The sequence below is a fragment of the Thalia democratica genome, chromosome 3, assembly GCF_965202585.1.
Source record: "Thalia democratica chromosome 3, ktThaDemo2.hap1.1, whole genome shotgun sequence".
Taxonomy (NCBI): domain Eukaryota; kingdom Metazoa; phylum Chordata; class Thaliacea; order Salpida; family Salpidae; genus Thalia; species Thalia democratica.
In genome coordinates this window covers 80,673,843-80,695,232 of record NC_139167.1, presented here as the reverse complement: position 1 = coordinate 80,695,232, position 21,390 = coordinate 80,673,843, and the positions used below count along the sequence as shown (strand labels likewise).

Below are 21,390 nucleotides of genomic sequence, written 5' to 3'. Positions count from 1 at the left end.
TTTAACTTCAAAGTAAATGATAAAATACCTACATAAGCGTATTTGTAAGATGAGTGAACGTTTGAAAATGTTGTGACAATTTAAATTGCTTAATATAATACACAATCTATATTTATAGTATCCAGAGTATATGTTATCAGCTAAGAGTTTTACAATTAGTAATGTATACAAAGCTAACTATTTGATCATTATGTTCGAGTAACAAACTAAATTCCGAAATAAACATTTTAGGTTGTCATCTACAACACTTTATTGCTTAGTAAAAACGAGATCATTCTAACATCACTTTAATTTGTTTTTGCAAATAGTTAAAATACAACTACGCACAGAAAGTGTTTAGATGAGAAAACAAGATTACGATTGGTCAAAACGAATGTGTAGGCAGGTATTGTGAGTCACCAGTTTACAGCCATTGCTTTTTTCACTGTAAACAAATATTTGATTTCTCTTGTGTTGAGTAATAAATACATTTGGTGGTGACTTTTGCTAAATTTTTGTTATGGTCGAAGCATAGAACAGTTATATTTCTACTTTATCACAGTTATGATAAAATTTAATTAGTATATTTGATAGCAAAAGATATCACTAATAGTTATAAGTAGTTTTAACTAATATTAATTTTGTGTTTATAAAATGTAACATTATAGAACAAACAACTTTAATCCGGTTGCAAGGATTAAATTTGAAAAAAAGTATAGAAAACAACAATTTATTTACACATGGTTTGTAATACAGACTTTGAAAGAAACAGAGAGTGGTTTTTAAATAAGTTTACACGCGTGTAAAGTTTTAAGTATTTTTTATTTATATTAAATTTTCCTAAACCTAAAAGTAAATTCGACTTTTTTGTTTGAAGTCATCTTTAAGTAAACGTAAGTTTTGAAAACTATTTTGAGCAATTTATTAAAGAAAGTTTTAAGTTTTTATACTTTTTGAAGCAAAGGCTAGTCAACAATTAATTGTGAGTAATTATTCTTTTTAGCTAATTAGTTTGTAAAAACTTGAAAAGAATTCCAGAGTTCGTGGTAGTGTAATAAGGAAAGTTTAACTTTTCACATAGATATCTTTAATAGTTTATAGAACAACGCGATATTTCTTTTTGATAAAAGTAGATGAATGTTGCATAATATTAAAACATATGATTAATACTAACAAAACTTAATTTATAGAAATCTTTAATTTATTAATAATGTTTAAAAATTGTTGCTTAGTTTTTCACATTAGATAGCTAAAATAAAATATTTAATTACAGAAATTTAAATACTTCTTAAAATACGCTTTTTTGACAATATTATGGAGGAGAAAAAAGAAAAATTTTTGGTCTCTTCAGGCGAGTTTTCTTCGGAAAGTACCCAATTTGAAACCAGGTATGCGAAAAAATACAAAACTAAAGTTTTTTTTACCACATTGAAGGTTAAACTTTAAACTGCTTTTCTAAACTTCAAGCTAGATAGAATATTTTTCTTTTAGAAAAATTTAAAACACATAGGTGAAAGGCAAAACAAAAAATTTAGAAAAATTTTGATGACCTAGTGCGTTTTTAAAAAAGTATCAAAAATAAAAGTTAGCTTACTTCAGCAGTCATGTAAATAATGATCTAGACAGCTTATAAAGTTTTTTCTTAATAAGTTGCTTAAGCAATCTAGATATGATTATGACGTAATTAATCTAATAATTCCAAATCATGAATACTTTCAAAGTTTAGTCTTTAAAAAATATTTAAACAAAAATACTCGATGAAACTCTCAAAAGTTTACTTCACATTATTCACATATAGATAACACAGAGAGGCTTCTTTAAACATTTAATCTTTATTTTAGTAGCTTTAAACTTTTTAAAAATACTAAAAAATCATTTAAAAAGTATAAAAAAAATTAAGTTTTAATAACGTATCATCAACAGAGAGGCTTGGAAGAACAAGGCGGAAACGTTTTTGTCGGCGCTGGGCTGCGTTATCGGTTTGGGGAATATTTGGAGATTTCCCTACATAACGTACGAGTATGGTGGTGGTGAGTGAACTTTATTGATTATTTTATAGTATACACTATTTTGTTTTATAAGTTATTACACGCCATATAAAATACAACAGCGTTAAACATCATATAAAATAGTTAAAATTTGTATAGTGGCGGTGATATGCTTTATTGGTATTTTTTTTATAATCTTGTTGAAAAACAAAATATATATTTTGGCTTCTTGCTTCTTTTTTATTAAACGTACGAGTACGTTAGCAGGTGCTCTTCAATTAATTTTTTTAATAAAAGTAACATTTTTGCCTTTGTTGTTTTAAACGTTATTATTCTTTAAACATCTTTTTTTTCAAAAACTACCGGTTTTATTCGTTGTCGTTCGTCTTTACTAAAATTGTTTTTAGCCTTTATTTTAATACTTACAGGTTTGATCAACTAAAACTATGTTTAAGTAAAAATATTATTTAATTCTAAATATATGTAGCTGCTCTAAAGTATTTTTGTACTTTTGTCCCAGAAAAATATTTTAACCTCTGGCCTTTAAGCTTTTTTTAAATGTTTTGGCTCAGTATCGTGTACGGAAAACTTTTTTCAAGTATTTTGAAATATTGATTTTACTAAGATTATAATTAAAGCAAGAAACGCCTTGAAGTATTTTACAAAAAATAGACTCCTTTATTACGTCAACTGTGAACCAATTATTGATAAAAATTCTTGAAAGTAGTTATAAACTTTTTACGCTTTCGTATTTAACATTAATTTTAAAATCAAAACATTGTACAGCTTTAAAACACTTCTAAAAGTAAGTTTAGGTTATAGCTAAATCTAACTACTTACTGTATAAATATAGTTAATTTAACACCTTTAAATGTATCGAATAGCTTTTTTTAAATCAAAGTAGAAAACGTTATTGCTAATTTATAAATAAAAACAAACAATTTTTCCGTTAATATTAAGCTCCGTGTTGCTTAATCCAGATCTATATGTAAATTTCTTTAGTTTGTACGTGCAGAACATACAAAACATACTAAACTTTCACCCACAAACTGTTCAAATAAGCAAAACAAACGTTGAAAATGCAATCATATTTGCTGCTTAACTTTGAAGATAAAAATGTTTATCATCAAAAAGTTTTAGCAATACTTTAAAAGTACGCTTTGAAAAAGTTCATCAGAAACTTGGATGATAATATCTGATACTGACAATTATTTTTAGCCCGATATCAAAACTTCGTTGATAAGCAAATAATTTATCTAGTCATATCGTTTTAAAATAAAGTTTTAATTTTGATTAATATATCACTTGCACACGTTTCATTATTAACTTGTCATGAAAAACAATTTCTGTAATAAATATTAAACTTGTGGTCTGGCTAAGTTTAAACAATTTTGAACTTTAAATATATTTGTGTTTATTTCTTAAATTAATCAGCTCTTATTGGTTTGAAGAGAAAAATATTTTAACTTTATTAAGATGCATACCGATAATATCTGATGTTCACAGTTGTGTTTGCGCAATTCAAAATTTTGTTGATAAGCAAAAATTTTCTCTAGTCATAAGGTAAGAGAAAGTTTTAATCTTGATTAATATATCATTTGCACACGCTTTATTACTAACTTTTCATAAAAACAATTTCTGTAATGTATTACTAAAGTTAAGGTCAAAGCGAGTTTAAAAGTTCAGAAATCTTATGATGTTTTTTTCTATTTATTAAACTAATCATATGTTAATTCGTTTTTAGTATGTCTAACAAAATTATTTCCGACGAATTATGTGTTTTACTTCTTAAAATAAAAGAACTAACTTGAATTAAAAGAGTATAAAAGTAAGCCAATTTAAAATTATAATTTGTATTTGTTTGATTATACATACATATAATGGCTGTGAAAATGAAAACTTTAACAATGTATACAAAGTTTTTGTTTTCAAAGTGTTAGACAACATTTACTTCTATTTACACAAAAATTTGTATTTTTGTAACTATGAATAATAGTAAACGTGGTTTATATAAGTTTAAAAGAAATCAAGAAACCTTTTGCCTTTCAATGAAAAGTTATAAGTATAAATTATAGATTCGGTGTTAAATTAAACTCTTTGAAAATCTCAAGGGTGGGAAGTTAATTTTATTTCTCACCATTGTTTTTTACTAACTTGTCAAAACTTTGTAAAAAATTATTTCCTGTATTTCTATACTGTAACGTTTACATTTGTGTATTTTTATTTTTTTAATTTTAAAGTTGTAATTTAACCGTGAAAAGTAGTTTATAGATTATTTTTAATGCTTAACTTTGAAAAAGTCTAAATCTTGGATTATTAATCTATTAAAAATAATAAATATTGAAATAAAAAAAATAAAAAATTTATAAAACATTTAATTCAGTTAGAAAACAGTTTGGAAAAACAAGTAAAATTATAACACCACGTAAAATTTCGGCAATTAAACTTTTACCAACATTTTTCATTCAAATAGTCGTAAATATATTTCAACAACATGACGAAATCAAACAGAAGTGTGCAAATAAAAGCATTTTTTTATGGACTGGTAAAAAACTTCAAATGCTCAAAAAAAAAGCCAACAGTCAATGATCTAAAGTTAACTAAATAGTTGCAATACATGTCGAAATATACCGCAGAGGTAGTTAACTTATCTCACGATATATGCCACAAGTTAAGTCAAAGTAGCAAAGTTTTATAAATCTAAACTTTTGACTTTATTTTATAGCCCCTTTTTTTAATAAAAAACGTTTTTAACTCTCATACAATTCAAATAAGTATAAAAAATAATAAACATTTTAAAAACTTTAAAAGTTTTTTAAAGAAGTTACTTTTATTTATTTTATTAAAATTATTGATGTATACTGTCTTAAATATAAAAGCAAAATGCTTTTTAGTAAGAATCTGTAAGAATATTAATTTATTTTAAAATTATCTTGAAACGAAAAATTAAATATAAGTATTTCCTAGTATTCATTTTTAGTTCTAACTTTAGGATTATTTTATAAGGGTAGCATCCTACAGTCAAAAACAAAAAAAAAACATTAAAAAAGATCTAAGTGTATAAACAAAACAAATGACAACTAGTTTTGTATTATTAAGGGTTTACAACTTACCTCAGTACGATGTTTCAAACATTATTTGTTTGCCTACTACATGTCTGCTTACTACATGTGATATTTTAACCATCGAACTTGTGAGCAAATATTTGACTCATGTGAAAACCGGCGCTACAATGAGTAAATATTTAGCCATCTACTTTTACATGCACGCCCTAAAACGAACCGCAAAAAAGAAAGACAAATAAAAAAAATCTTTGCTTTAAAAAAAATTCTAAAAATTTGATCTACTTTCTATTTAAACAATGATTTTTAATGCTTTTTACTGTTCTCAATAGAACCGAAATGAGTTATCTACATGAAAATAGAAAATTATTAGAGTTTTAATAACAACTAAGCGAGTGTTTTATTATTTATTAATATTACTATTATTTACCAAACAATATTTCACAGGTGCCTTCCTCATTCCGTACCTGGTATTCGTGCTGATTGTCGGTTTTCCCATGTTTTTCCTCGAAACTTCCATGGGTCAGTTCACCAGAAGGGGCGCAATGGACGCGTGGGTGCTTGCTCCTGTTATGAAGGTTTGTAGTTTAGTTATGAAATTTCTGCAGTTTTAATAAAACAATATTTTCAAGAAACTTTAAAAAATTATATAACAAAAAGTAACTATCGTAAATATATTTCAACTTGAATTGTGTTCGTTTTAAAGTTTGGCTTGTTATGTCATATTGACATTAAATTAACTGGAATTAGTATTTTATTACTTTTTAAAAGCTGAATATGTTCATGTTATGAAGGTTTAATGTTGTTTACTATACACTTCATTTTAGTTATATTTAGTTTTGATATAGAATATAATAAAGTTTTATTAGAATGAAGGTATCGCAAATATGCTAATGTTAAATTTATATTCGCGTTTAAGTTTATTTTATCAAGCTTTTTCTACTTAAATGTACAATCAATTGTGTTTATATGGTATAAATTACGAAGTCAAGAGATTTTATGCAATGATGCGACGTTATAAAATGTTAAACAACAATTTTTGTTTACTTGTACATTTAAACTTCGATGTAAGAAAATTTGTATATTATAACATTTTGTAATATAAAATACAAATAAGCATTTCAGTAAACATTTCAGCAAATAGAACAATCTTTTTTTACTTAAGACAAACCACTATATAACGTAAAATATATTAGTTTTAGTTAATATAAAAAGATTTAACAACTTAAGTCTTTATCAATTTTAAATTCAAACTTTAAATAATCTTCATTAAAGTTTTGAATAAATATTAAGAATAAAATATATAATTAAATTCACAAGGGAGTGGGATTGGGATCTGGGTTCATCACGATGTTTTCATCGCTTTATTACATCACAGTGATGGCTTGGGCGCTCAACTATTTCGTTCACGTGTTTCAATATGAACTGCCCTGGATGAAGTGTGGTCAGTTTTGTTGACTAATTTTGTAAACATGAAATGAACTTTTTTTTTGGTAAAGCTTTGCTACGGGATAAGTAAAAAGTATCAACGATTTGTTTTTCATGTAGTTTAAGTTTTGTAATGTTTTTGGTGAAAACTTATTTAAGTTGTTGAAAAGCTTAGACGAAGAAACTATTTTTTTTATCTATGATTAGATTAAGTTTGACTTTTAGTTTTCTTTTTGTTTCATAAAAAATGTTCAAACTCTAAATCCAATCAGTATATGAGTTTATATAATAAAATTTACCTATTTTTAGCTAGTTTATATTTGCATTATTATACATAATCAATTACTCTATAACCCAAGGTCATTGGTTCAACACTAATTCTTGTATAACCTACGAAGAAGCAATGACGAGAAATTTCACCGGATTTGACAACAACAACGTTTCGCTGCCGATCACTGAATTCTGGGAGTTAGTTCTTGTGTTGTATAAAATAAAATGTTTCGCACGTAACAAATTTATCATTTTTGAAGTGTTAAAAGAGTCATCTCTTAATTTTAAAAGCTTTTCTGACACATTTTTACAACTTTACTGATAAAAAGGAGTATTACTTAATTACTATAAAGTTAAAAAAATAACCCAAAAACAAATTCTTACTACAAAAAAAGGTTGGACTACTTAATATAAGCACGATTTCAAAACAATATACTAAAAAGATTCCACCATTGCTAACACTTGTTAGTTATAAAACCATTTCTGATAATAATTAAAAACAGAAAATTCGTACTGAGGAGATCTTCGAACGGATTAAAGGATATCGGAGGACTTGACAACTGGCCAATGATATTGTGCATGCTGGCTTCGTGGATCATCATCTACTTTTGCATCTACAAAGGCGTCAAGTCTACAGGAAAAGTATGCTGCTGAATTTGTAAACGTTTTTAATTGTTGTACAAAAGTATCAATGAAATGTGCAATAAAATTTTAAAAACGTTGTAGTTTAAAAAATTGTGTTATAGTGCAGCAGGGACGTAGCTAGCTCAAAAAAGTTACGAATCTATAGAAATTAAAACATCTGAATTGACCCGTGATAACGTTCTAGCGGGAACACAGCAACTTAAACTACCTCTAATGTTATTGTATTTAATCTTAAACTATGCAGTAATGTTAATAAATCAAAAATGGAATGTTAAAGTACGAGTTATAACTGTATACAAGGCAATTTATTTTGCTTCACACCCCCTATGACTTTTAATGTGTTGCCACTTATGTCCCGGAAAACATTCATTAAAAATAAGTATAAGAAAATCACAATTTAACTCAAAAACATTTATATTGCCTTCAAAATCAAACATTTAACATATTCAATAGTAACAACAAGTTGTGCTAATTTTTGTAACATAAAGTTGTATAATTTTGATTTTTAAAACTTCAGCTTCCATTAGAATCAAATTTTCAATGCAGTTTTTTGTCAAAATAAAGCTTCAACGCACTAAATATTACAATTTGGGTTTATTAAATTCGTTTTATATTTACGACACTAAAAATGCTAGAGAGTGCATACATGTCGGAAATATCTCTCAGGAGAGCATAACTAACCAAGTTTAAATGAATACTTAAAGCTAAGAAAGCAGAGTATTTTAAGCTGAAATAAAAGCAAGTAGTTTTTTTTTTTGCATATAAGTATACGTTTCTGTAGATTTGCAGAAACGTACCAATTGTTCATTTTAGGACTAAAAGTATAACCTTGACAGTTTACAACAACTAAACCTTAAACACAACTAACAATACAAATTATTTGTAGGTAGTGTATTTCAATGGTTATACTTTCAAAATCCACCCGATCAAAACACCCACGTTCAAAATCCACCCGGTTTTTTTTTCTTTATTTTCAACTTATTTTGTATATATTTTTGCTTTATTTATTTATTTATTTTTTATTAATTTTTCACTACAACTGTTACCCCTAACCCTTACCCTCGATCGGTAAGCGGTTCTCGAATTTGATCGAGTGGATTTTGAACGCGGGTGGTTTTTGAACGTGTCCCTTTAAATGCAACTTATTTATAGGTAGTGTATTTCAATGCAAGTTTTTCATATGTAGTGTACTTCAATTCTACTTATTTGCAGGTAGTTTATTTCAATGCAACTTATTCATAGGTAGTGTATTCCAATGCAAATTGTTCATATGTAGTGTATCTAAACTAACCTTACTCTCAGGTAGTGTATTTCACATCTTTGTTTCCATTCGTCACCTTGGCAATCTTGCTGGTGAGGGGATGCACCTTACCTGGGGCGATGGAAGGAATCAGTTTTTATTTGAAACCAAACATCAGCCAACTTGCTCAACCTAAGGTGTGTGAATTAATAAATGTTTCAAAAAAACAAAATTTAGTTTAATATTAAATAGTTGTTTAATTAAATTCCAGTTTAAAATATTGTTGTTATAGACACATTTTAATAACATAGTAAAATTTAAATTTTTGTAATTTACTTGTTAAAACTCTATTAAAAATAGACTTAACCGAGTAACAATTTAATAACACAAATTACCACCAATCTTAAACTTTTTCTATTTTTTCTTATTATTTACAACGTCCAGGTATGGGTTATGGCGGGAAGTCAAGTTTGCTTTTCTTACTGCATCTGTTTCGCAGTGCTTGTGGCTTACGGCAGTTACAGTCCTTTCAACAGCGACTGTTACAAGTGAGATATGTCATTGATAACTTATCGAAACTAATCATGATTTTACAAGTTTTTGTAATCCCCTTTTAAAGTTAGTATAGCAACAGTTATTAACATTATTATACATTTTTTGTAACAAAAGCTTATATACCAACGTTTTTAAAATTTATATTTTTTGTAATTAAACCTTTATTTTTTATATCTTTTAAATAAAATGAGTAAGTGTTTTAAAAGCAACACTTTATTTTATAAACCTATCTACAAATCAAAAAAGTATTATTGTTTACCCTTTTTAAAGTATTTTGAAAAACAAAGGAGTATTAAGCAGTGTGATATGAACTCAAAATTTATTTATTTTGGAGGCTTGATGTTAAACACAAACAATGATAACTTATTTACTTACTAATCAGTTATTTGTTTGTTTTTTTAGTTAACAAATACCATCATAATAACAAAGGTTGAAAATTTTCATGAAGCGTTTGTTACAAGTTACAATGCTTTAATTAAAAACATACTAATCAATTTTATTAACTACTAGCAAAAATTAACTTTTTATAATAAATCTATACTTATTAAGATTAAATAAAGTCTACTATGAAATTTATGCAACATAAAAATTAAAAGTACTTAAATCTTTAAGTAGACACACATTGAATTAAGCTAGTCCTTAAGTACAAATAAGACTGGTTTGAAACACGTTTACTAGTAGCAGATATTAAGTTTGAAAGTTTTTCAAACTTGTTTTATTAAAATCTAATTGGCATAATAACAACTAAATAAAGTATTAAAATATTTTAAATATTTTCTATAACGATTTGTTAACAACAGGAGAACATTCTATTTGTCAGTTTCTTGTTCGCTGACGTCATTCGTTGGCGGGTTTGCCATATTTTCCATATTAGGAAATATGGCTCACGTTTTGGATACCACTGTGAAAAATGTCGTTAAATCGGGTAAATTTAAATTTTTCTGTTTATTATTTTGCACCTTCTATTGAAATGAAATTATTGAAGCGGTGATTGGTTGGGCTTTGAAAGCGTTTGAATTTTAATCTGTAATATGAGAAATTTTGAAAAATAACAGTTTTTTGTCTTTACTTATCGACTATAATAGTTACTACAATTTGATTGTTTAAATGCAAGGTCTTGATGATTTGTAAATTTGCAAGTTTTTTTGACGTAATTAAAACTAAAATGAAACTAAAACACTCTCTTATTGTATTTTGGAAAATTGCAATTTTCAAAGTCTAACTGAGCATCACTTTAGTTTCAGGCATGGTAAAATCAGGAGTGCAGAGAAAAAACGTAATTTTTGGGTTTTTTATAACAAATTTTACATGTTTTAAAACACAACTATTTCAATGTCACATTGATAGTAATTAATCAACATAATAAATTGGTTAATTTAATTGTTTAATTTTTTATAATTATTGGTTGTTACCGATATGTTTCTAAATAATAGCAGCTAAATATGAGACGTATTTAAAGGTTGTAAAATAATATCATTTTATCAATCCGAGTTCTTTTCAAAACTACTAAAAATAATTCTTTTTAAAACCTATTAATGATGGTTTGTAAACCTTAGGTTTAAGAACATTAAACTTTGCAAAAAAAGCAACTTACCATGCCTGAAATAGCTTGTGTATAATTTGTACCGCAATGTTGATTATAATTGAAAAAACGCAATTTAGCTTATGATTTAACCAATGTATTTTTTCCCATCCCAAACACAGATGCTTAGCAGAGGTGCCAAAACTCAAACATTATAGTGATTCAAGTCACAATAAAACGAGTTGCGGCAATCGGCAGAGAAGGAGGTATTCTTCGTAATTGTAATACTTGTTTTATTAATTTTTATTAGTTTGTATGTTTACTATGTGCTTATACGAACGCTTGCACTTGTATTAATTTATGTTTTTCTTTAATTTTTTTTTACTTTAAATTTTTTTATTCAAAAGCTTCTTTAATAGAATTTTGATTTATTAGTTTACATCAAAGAAGATTATTTTTTCATATAACTTAAACTTTCTTTAACTTGAATAATTTTTTAACTTGGATAGCTTTGACAAAATAAGTCTTGTATTTTTTTAATATTAAGCTTTTTTCTTCAACCTATTTTTTGCTAACGTAAATGCTGCAGTTGCTGTTTCATTATAAAAAACAAATATTTTTAAACTTTTTTTTACGTTATTCAAAAATATGACATTTTTAGTCTGAATTTAGAAAAAACAATATTTTGAAACATAAAAGTTGTATTGAATGAAAGCTTTAGTTTTTTCTAAAGGACATACTGATATTGCAACTTCTTGCCAATGTTTTTCTTTGTTTTTTAAAGTATTTGTTTTTAATTCTCTTATCAAAAAAGCATAGATTTTTGTAAAACCAAAAAGCTTAATAGTTGTTTAAAGTGTTCAAAAAACTAAACAGCTTAATGAAATAACACTCAACATTTATTTTTAAGTTCACGATCTTAATTAATTTAAAATAAAACCTTTTTTTAATCTTTTGTGGTCTAACTTTTATACCTAAATTTATTGATTCTCAACTGAATCCAATCTTACTATTATAAATACTTATCTAACATTACCACCTAACATATAGGACCTGGACTTGCGTTCATAGCTTACCCGACAGCGCTATCACTGATGCCCCTCCCACAATTTTGGAACGGATGCTTCTTTCTGATGTTGCTGCTACTCGCCGTTGATAGCCAGGTTGGTTTTGTTTGAAAATAAAAAACTTGCTTATAAAAAATAAGTCGACAACATGTATTTAAAAACTATATTTTTATATTTGTCTTCTTTAACCTTTGTCCCATAACACTTTTTAATAGTAAAATTAGTGATTAATTGTATATAAGTTCATAAGTAAAAGGGATTAAGTTTGCTTTGTAACATTATATGTTAGATCTAGATACTATTGAGGGCACCAGCTATCTTAGAAAATTAAAGTTTAGACACGCTTTAGTCTTAATGTTCTATACAACAGCAAGCTATGAGTGTTTATGTATCCATAAAAGCTTAAAGCTTGATATTTGGTTTGTTTTTAAAAATAAAAAATCATAAAAAACATTATTTTACGTTGCAAAATATGCAATTATGTAAACAAGAATCAAATAACTTCGTTACAAAAAATAAAAAATATAAAATAAGTAAAAAAAAATTACAAACTACAAACAGTTCTGCTGCTTGGAAGGAGGTTTGTGCTTGTTTTACGACAAAATTCCGTGGTGCCGCAACAACAAGAAGATATTTGTCGGAATTGTTTGCCTCATAATGTTCTGCATTGGACTTTTGTTCGTCACTCCTGTTAGTTTTATCTCGCTTTTAAAACGAAATAAATCAAAGTCGGTTTATATTAATTGTTTGAGTATTTTTTCATATGTTTTCGGTTATATCCAAGTTAAATCTATACACTCCTGTAATCTTATATTTCTTTAGAAGTCTACTCTTTAAGAGTATTTTTTTAAATTTAATCTTTGAGCTGACTTTTTATGACTTTTTATTAAAAAATAAATTTCATGACTTTTAGTTATATTATTTATTTGTAAGAAAAGACAAAGTTATAATACAATATTATTTTTAATTTAAAAAATATTCAAACATTACCCACCGCAGGGAGGAATTTACATATTCGAGATATTCAACAACTATGCTTGCGGGGGAATTTCCCTGTTGTGGTTGGTCATGTGGCAGTCGATCGGGGTGGGATGGGTGTTCGGGGCGAGAAACTACTACTCCGTTGTCAGGGAGATGATCGGGTACAACCCGAGCATTTATTTGAAATACTGCATTAAATTCGCCACACCCCTCGTCACTTTTGTGAGTTTTTTACTATTTGATTTAAAAACCAGTTTAATTTTTTTTTTGATTAGTTTTGTATTGTCTACAAGCTACAAAATATATGTTTTTATTTTTTCATTAATCAACTTAACTACGTAATTTGGAAACGGGTCAAAATTGCACGAGTGCACAAAATTGCACTAAGATTGTTAGATTAGATGCGTGTAATAAACTGTTACTAGTAAAAAAAGCAAGATAAAAAATATTTTAATAAGATTTATTTACTAGATAAAGCTATAAGTAAAGTTTGTTGATACTAGTGCACATCATTTTTCAATTATTAATTTTAAATGCTTGTGCATAAAACTAACATATAAGTAGTACAAGATAACTCAAATTTAAAAGTTCATTATCTGCAGAAATTAAAATCTTCAGTATGTTTCGATTTCGTAATAATAAATTTACGGTTTGGGTTTTTTTTTAACTTAGTTATAAAATTCGTTGCCTAATATTAATAGTAGAAATAAGCTTTTAAAGGTCTTTTAAAACTTAACAACAACAGCTTGTTTTTTTAATATTTCCATTAGTAGTAAGCTTACCATTTTATGATCGAATTTTTAAAATTTACCACTGTTTTACTTGAGGAAAAACAGTTTAATTAATAAAAGTTTTGGTTTTCAATAACTATTTAAGTCAGAAACTTTATTACTTATCTTGTAATGGTTATTAGTTATGTTTTCGTTTAAAAGTTTAACAACATAGCAAAGTTAAAAAAACTGATAGTATTACAATACTGCATTCGATTTACCAACTTAATTGTTACCCTTGTTAGTTTTTACAAACGTTTTATTGAAAACTTTTCTTAAAACTTATGGATTATTTTTATTTTCTCTAAACAAGTCTGTGTACATGCTTAGTTATTTATTATTAAGATTAGCTTTAAGTTTTAAAGTTTAATTTTATTTTTGCTTTTATTATAAAAGTTCGTAAGTCACCAAAATATTTAAGTCAAATCTAAAGAAAAGGAAAACATGTTAACACTTTATTTGTTAAATTTTACACAACACTTAATTCTAACAAAGTATTCAATAAGGCTTAAAAAGTCTTAAGGGATGCAACAAACTAGTTTATATTAGAAGTGTATGTTTTGTTAAACTTAATAACTATTGAAGTTATCTTGATATATTCGTGTTGATAAAAAACGTGAATTTAACTTTAACCAGTTCCGTTCAAAAATACAAAAGCAATAAGATAACGAAGATAAAAATCGTTACAAGATTTTCTCATTAAATATTTTTTATCTTTACTATATTTAAAAAAGTGCATAGCTTTTCAGTACAATTTGGTTTTTAAAACTTTAAAACATTAAAAAATTTAACTTAGTAATTGTTTTTATGTATACTGTTTTGTTAAAAATGCTGCAACGAAACTTAAAGTCTGCAACAGTCTGAAATTTATAGTTTTATTTAGTTTTGGTTTTTATAGTACATGTTGTTAAAATTGGACTTTTGAGTTTGTTTGAATTGGTTATACAACTTTTTATTTACCAATAAAATCAAAGGGGTGTGTAAAGTTGTAGAATTTTTTTTTGATAAAGTTTTTGATTATTAAATGTTTGTCTACTAGTAAAGCTGCTTTTTCAAGATAAAAACTGTTTACAATACTTCAATAATAAAATCAAATGATCAAAATTTTACAGGATGTGGTTTAAAATCTTTTAATATCGATAATTCTTGGTTAATTTTGTAGTAATAAGTTATAATTAAAATATACTGAATAACAATTATACTAGTGCGTACAAAAAGTTCTTTTGATTGTAATGTTATTTTAAATAACTTATACAAACTACCTTTCAAACTAAAAGATATATTAGTATAACTATGTAACAAATAATTTAACAGTTTATCATATTGTTCTTTGCAGTATACATTGAATTATAGCTAAAGTACATAAACGTATTAAAACGGGCTGTTTTACATTATTACAAACGCTATCAGTTTTTTTTATGCTTGTTTTACACTTACAAGTTTCATTCTTATAAAATTTCGTGATAATGTTCTTTGTTCTATACTATTAAAAATGTATGCATATGGAACAAGTGATGTTTTTTTCACAAATGCTTAACTTGTTTATATTAGAAAAACTTACTCTATGCCAAACTATATTACTATATCAAGTATATCAAATCTAACATATTGTTTTAGATTCAAACAGTTCGTAATAATGTTCTTTGCGCTATAATACTAAATAAATATGCACATTGAAAAAGTTAAATTTTTTCTAAATGCTTTCGGTATTTAAAAAAAAATTACTTTATATTAAAATATCTTATTAACTTAGATATACTAAATTATTCTAATTGCAAACAGTTCGTGATAGTGTTCTTCGCGTTGAATTACGAGCCACTCACAGTGGGTGATTACGATTACCCGCTGTGGGCGAATTTGTTCGGCTGGTTCTTGTCGCTGTGTTCCATCATGTGCGTCCCTTTGATGGCACTTCACGAGTTCTTCACCGCACAAGGAAGCTTCTTTGAGGTTTGATGTTTGTTGTTTTTTCTAGTATTTTATAACTGCTTTTTAATTAATAACTTTATACTATAAAACTATTTTTGTTTTTTTAGGTTAAAACTAAAATAAAATATATAACTGTATTTCTGTTAAAATAGTATGTCAGTATAATAAGGTATAAATAATTTACATTTAAATAAAATACTAGTGTTATTTGTTAATATTCTGTACCTTATTTAGATTTTTTTAGTTGTTGTAAAACGTTATCCTCTTCTTTATATTTATATTCTTTAATTTTAAAGATCATTGCTAAAGAAAAAGTCTTTTTTAACATATTAGTTTTAATTAAAGATAAAAATACTAACTAAAACTTTAAAAATAAATAGTTGCACATAAAGATTATAAGCTTTCTTAGCTTATAATTAGATTTTTTAAACTTGAATAACTTATATAAAAAGTTAGTATGTAAGCAATTGTTTTCGCTTTGTTAAATTGGTTTGAAGCAAATCACGTATATTAGGTCAAGTTTGTTGTGCAATATGATAAAGTAAAGTTGGCAAACAACTGTTATGTTAATGCACTTAAGTGCTCTTGTGCCTTTTCAAGTTTACAGCTATTTCCGACAAACGTTTTTGAATAGTTAGCAATTTAGCATTATTAATTTTTTATGTTTAACATTTAAAAAAAACAAAGCAATTATATACAAATTAAAAATAAAATATTAGAACAAATACAAAATTATAACAAAATTAAATATTTAAAACTAAAAAGTATAGAAATTATAATGTCATTCACTTTTTTTTTCAATTTGAACAATTAAAACAATTAAACATAAATGTAGGCTTATTTCTTTTAAATATAAGGTTTACTATTTATCCAAGACTGACTTTTATTTTTGGAAATTTTCCACAACAAATAAAAAAACAGAGAATACATCACATTTGCGGACCGAGAATGAAAATACCCGAACCGGTTGAAAAAGTGCCAATCAACGAAGAAATGTACACTTTGACCAAAAATGATCAGAATGTATGAACATAAGTTTTTTTATGAATAGTTCTGCTTATAAACGTTTTAGCTTAATACATTTTTATTTAGCATACAGCTTTGCAAATAGGTATTCTACAAAACAGTTGTGGTTTGTAAGTTATAATAAAATAGCCCACTGTTTTTGATGTACTTAAAGTTTTGTTTTACGCAAGTAACTGTATTTTTATTTGTCGAAGTAGAGTAAAGCATACATGAAAAATATCTATCACATTTTAGCTCTGCTTTACTTTAATAAAATTTTTCTGCTATGAATGATAAAGGTATGCTGTTTGTACTTTAAATTTACTGTACATACTAAAAAAACTTTATTAGTTTTATTCATGCATATTTCTTAGTTTCAATACACAACTACAAATAGTGTAACATGCAGCAAAATACTAATTTAATCTAATTGTTTTTTACTAATTAAAATTTCCTTTTTTTTTAACATAAAACACAGATGTTCAAGTTTTAGGTTAGTTGTTGTTTTATTTATAACTTCAACTCTGTTTTCAAGCTTTTCAAAAAATTAATTCAAGAAGACTCGTTGCGTATTAGATACTTTTAAATTTTGAAACCAAATATTGTTCTAAAATTAAATTTTTATAGTTTAGTTTCTAGTGTCGTTAAATACAGTAGTAAATTTTTGTTCAACCAAGAATTTGAAAATTCGAAATTGATGTAGTGATTTTAAGTTGATGTTGTTTTACTTTATAAGTTCTTTTTCTTTCTAAATTCTGTGCGTTTTTATTCATTTACTAAGGTTGCAACTTTGTATAATAAACTTTATCAGTGTAAAAACTATAACATTTTATTAGTCAGTAAAAGTTTAAACTTTACTTTATTCAATTCTTTTATTATACACCTGCTTGTTTTTAATTTTTAAATAAATAATTTATTAAGATTTTCAAACTTATTTTTATACTTTAAGTTCTAGGTTTAACAATATTTTTATATTTTTTATATCGTTTTTAACTGTCACAAGTTTTTGACTTTTTATTAAAAGTTGAAATACCGTTGACTTGATATCACAGAATTATTTTATTTGTTATAAAAAAAAGAAATTTCTGTTCAGTAATTTTTGAGTATATTTGAAATGATTTATCGTAGAGATATCGGGAATTGTTTTTTACATTGCGAAATTTTTTTGAATAAAAATATAAATACTATGTTTTTTTCCTGACGTAATCATATTTCTTCTCAAATAATCAAAAAGATAGATGTGTTGTTATATAGCAAAACATAAAAGTATAAACGTCTGACAATTTTTACCCTTAATTTTAGTAAGAGAAAATAATAATTTTTTTTGAACAATTTTGATGTTTTAACCAAGAGGTTACTAGACATTATGTTGTTTCTATATATTAATTTTAAAAACTTTTGAGTGCTGAGTTGTTTAGTTTTAATCATAATTTACATTTTTCTTATACATAGATGACGCTATTTAAAATTTGAATCATTTTTTGAATAACTTAATGTTTCTCACACTAGATTCACAATCGTCTACTTAACAGAAATATCAAAAATTAATACCAACACTTGATTAAATATTTTCACTTTACATTAACTATCTTTTGTTATTATTCTATATCTAATTATTTTTTGCTAACAAAATGGCAATAAAACTTATTTTCAAAACTTTACACTATATTATATTACTATACTGTACGTAATTATATATTCTTTATCTAGTATACCTTTATAGTAGAATCTAAATTTATTGCTTTTAAAAAACACCTATTTTTGTAAAAAACCTAGGTAAATCTCACAAAAACACATTTAGGTAGCTTTTGTATTTATTTTTAACAATCAAACTCAACTTGTTAAGCTCTCCTGTTAACTTTAAAATATAAAAACTCATTAAATAATAGTTTTGCAGACGTAAAAAAGTTTAGCTGTTTTTTAACGAGCATAATTAAAATGATTATTTTGTAATATAAAATATTTAAGTAATAATAAAGAAAAACACATTAATTCATCAACTTTAAAAACAGTTGTATGAACGTCTACGGTTAAAATGTTAATGATCATTGCAATGATCTCGCTACAACTTGGTAGTTGTTAAGTAAGAAAAAAAAAGTTCAACTTTGAAATAAAACAAAAAGGAAGTGATAATTAAACTTGAAGTCAGACAAAATTTTCATTTTTTTAGACAAAAAAACTTTGCAGCTTATCCTTAAGTAAACATCATTACTTTTAAATAATTAAATAGTTTTAAAAAAGGACAAACAAACCTACTAAGCTCATACCTTTTTGCTACGTATTTCTCAGTTCAAAAGTAAATTAAACTGAATTAAGTTGTGAACTGGTTTTAATGAAACATGTTTTTTACTTGATTTGAAAAAGTCATTAATGCTTGTTCAGGGATTGTTCTACATCAATTCTACTTTCAAAGTTTTTTTAATGCATAACATTTAAGTATTTTTGTAACGCAAAGACTTTTCAAGATAGTTAGCGAGAAAATTTTTCTTTTAAATAAGCAGGTTTTTGCAATTGGTTTAATTTTAGTCATTTATAACTTTATTAAAATGATTAAGCTATCATATCGTGTAAGAAAATAAAATACACAGTCTTACTGAAATCTTCACGATGTTATCTAATAATGGTACTTAAATATAATTTTAGTAATAATTTTTTTAGCAAAGTTTTGCCAATATTTTTTTTGACAAAAATACATTTATAAAAAAGGTCTTTTTTGAGGTAGTTTATCTATAAATGGTTTTTCAAACTAGTTCCTCCATATAACTGTTTTTAAACAAAATCTTTGAAATCTATGAAGTTTTTGTAAAAAAAGATTAAAAGTTATATGGAGCATAGTGCTCAATCAGATAAAAGAGCTTAATTGAAAAAAAATAGTCAACACAGTTTCACAGAGTTAGCAAAGTTTTATCGAAACTAAGATTATCAAAAAAAAAAAAACTACTTTAAGCCTTTATTCTAGGTAATAAATATAATTTTATCTGTCAACTATCATTATTAAATCTTTCTAGAACTCTGAAGTTGCTAAACGTTAAAATAAAAACTAGCTTTAATTCTAAACTAACGATTCTGATCTAAATATGTTAAAAAAAGTTTAGCGGTTAATTGTGATTTTGAGAATACTATGTTACTAGAACTTTACAATTCAATACATATAACTGTCAAATAAAAGCCACAAAAAAATAGTTTTTATTTAGTTTTTTAAACAATCTACAAAAGACACTTAGTGCGAAAATTCAGATATATGTTACACTATTTTCATCAGTAGATAGAAAGCAATACAATTTAGAAAAAATTAATTTATATAGCAACCTAGTAATCTTCAAAAAAAAATATTAATTACATACAATATCAGTTACTCAAAACTAACAAAATACTAACTACTAGAGCTAATTAAATACAAACCAACAAACAACAAAAAAGAGCAAATAATAGATGTAGAAACTTTATAGTCATAATCTTTTTGCCTACAAAAGGTAGGTTTTTTATTAAAAATTTTGACTAAGTCAAAAACTTTACAACAACTTTTAATTATCTTAAGTCTCTTCAAGTTGAAGTTTTTATCACAACTTTGATTGTTCACCTTATTTTCCGCAAAAGCCCTTTTATTGCATTCATAACTTAATTAAACTTATTTTCTTTATATTTTTCAGCTAAACTCAAAAACTTAACACTGCAAGCAGGTATATGTTCTTTGAGCCTTTTCTTCAGCTTTTTAGTTGCAAGACCGATATAGCTACTTTCGCAATAGCGTTTTAAATGGTACATAACCATGGTTTTAACAAATGTGGGCATCTGGTTCTTGTCTTAAGTCGTCAACATGGGACTTGTAGTTAAAAGAACTCATGGTTTTGCACCTGAAAAAGTAGAACTTATATTATAAATTACTTAATATTCGACTCTACATAAACAGATCTTTTATCTATGTATGGAATATTCCAGGTGTTTACACATTTTTATGGTCCAATTTCCATATCCTTTAGGTGAAGTTTACTAATTCCAGTTACTAACTTAGAAGGATATCCATTTCTATAAAACAAGGTTTAAATTTAGTTAATGTTTTCTTCACTCATAGGAGTTCAGAATTGCACGACGACACAGTGTAATGTATTAAATGACTTTTCGTTTAAGACTATGATGTGACTGAAAATTTAAATAACTACAAATAAAAAATTCCTTTCGGAAAACAGTAGTTATTACGGTAATTTTAACTCAGCGGACCGGATTTGCCCCCCTTTACTTTACATTGCCCCCCCCTCCTATTCTATACCAATAACAGCAACTTAAACATGAACGACAACAAATTAATATTAGTCAAAACAGCTGTTGATCCACGATATGGATTTTCCGCTTTCCCTTCTTGACTTAAAAATAATGTTTAATAGTAGCTATAGTTTAATATTAAAACATAAATAGCTTTTGAGGCTGATAAAAAAGGTAATTCTCATATATTGCCATCAGAGATACCAAAACCATAAACCTCTATAAATTTTGAATCAAAGATTTTTTAACTTACTATTTCTTGTTTGAAATAAAATCAAACACAGCTACACAGGAGGACTAGCAACAAAATTCTTTTGATGAAAAAATTGATTAGGAAACAAAGGGCTTATTTTGCTACAGAGAATTGGAATGCAGAAACAGAAGAGGATAAAGTCTTAAAGTGGTAACTTGAACAAGACAAATTACCCTTATTTTGCCAGCTTTGCAAGAAAATATTTTGCTGCACTATTATCTTTTATGTATTCTGAAAAATAGTTTTCTGAAGATGGTAATTTGTACGAGAAAAAGCGTTATTAATTGCTTCTATTGGCTGACAAAAAAAGAATTACAACTTGAAAAAACAAGAATCGTCTTAATTAGTATAAAAAAGACGTCTTTTACAAATGTAGTTTGTTTTATATTTTGAAAATAAGACTCGGATTCGGCCGAATCTAAAATTTTTAGACTCG

General features: G+C 26.0%; 1 protein-coding gene across 1 annotated transcript; it reads left to right on the top strand.

Moving 5' to 3' along the window:
• The first annotated feature begins 1,250 nt into the window (after window positions 1–1,250).
• On the top strand, window positions 1,251–16,891 carry LOC145831399 (sodium- and chloride-dependent GABA transporter 2-like). The gene is made up of 14 exons (XM_082938652.1): window positions 1,251–1,367; window positions 1,903–2,009; window positions 5,477–5,607; window positions 6,350–6,473; window positions 6,817–6,925; window positions 7,231–7,369; window positions 8,675–8,809; window positions 9,057–9,160; window positions 9,968–10,092; window positions 11,740–11,852; window positions 12,318–12,446; window positions 12,756–12,959; window positions 15,290–15,457; window positions 16,358–16,891. Exons 1-14 carry the CDS (start codon window positions 1,294–1,296, stop codon window positions 16,463–16,465), a joined length of 1,770 nt encoding a protein of 589 aa, XP_082794778.1. The 5' UTR covers window positions 1,251–1,293; the 3' UTR covers window positions 16,466–16,891.
• Window positions 16,892–21,390: the final 4,499 nt, after the last annotated feature.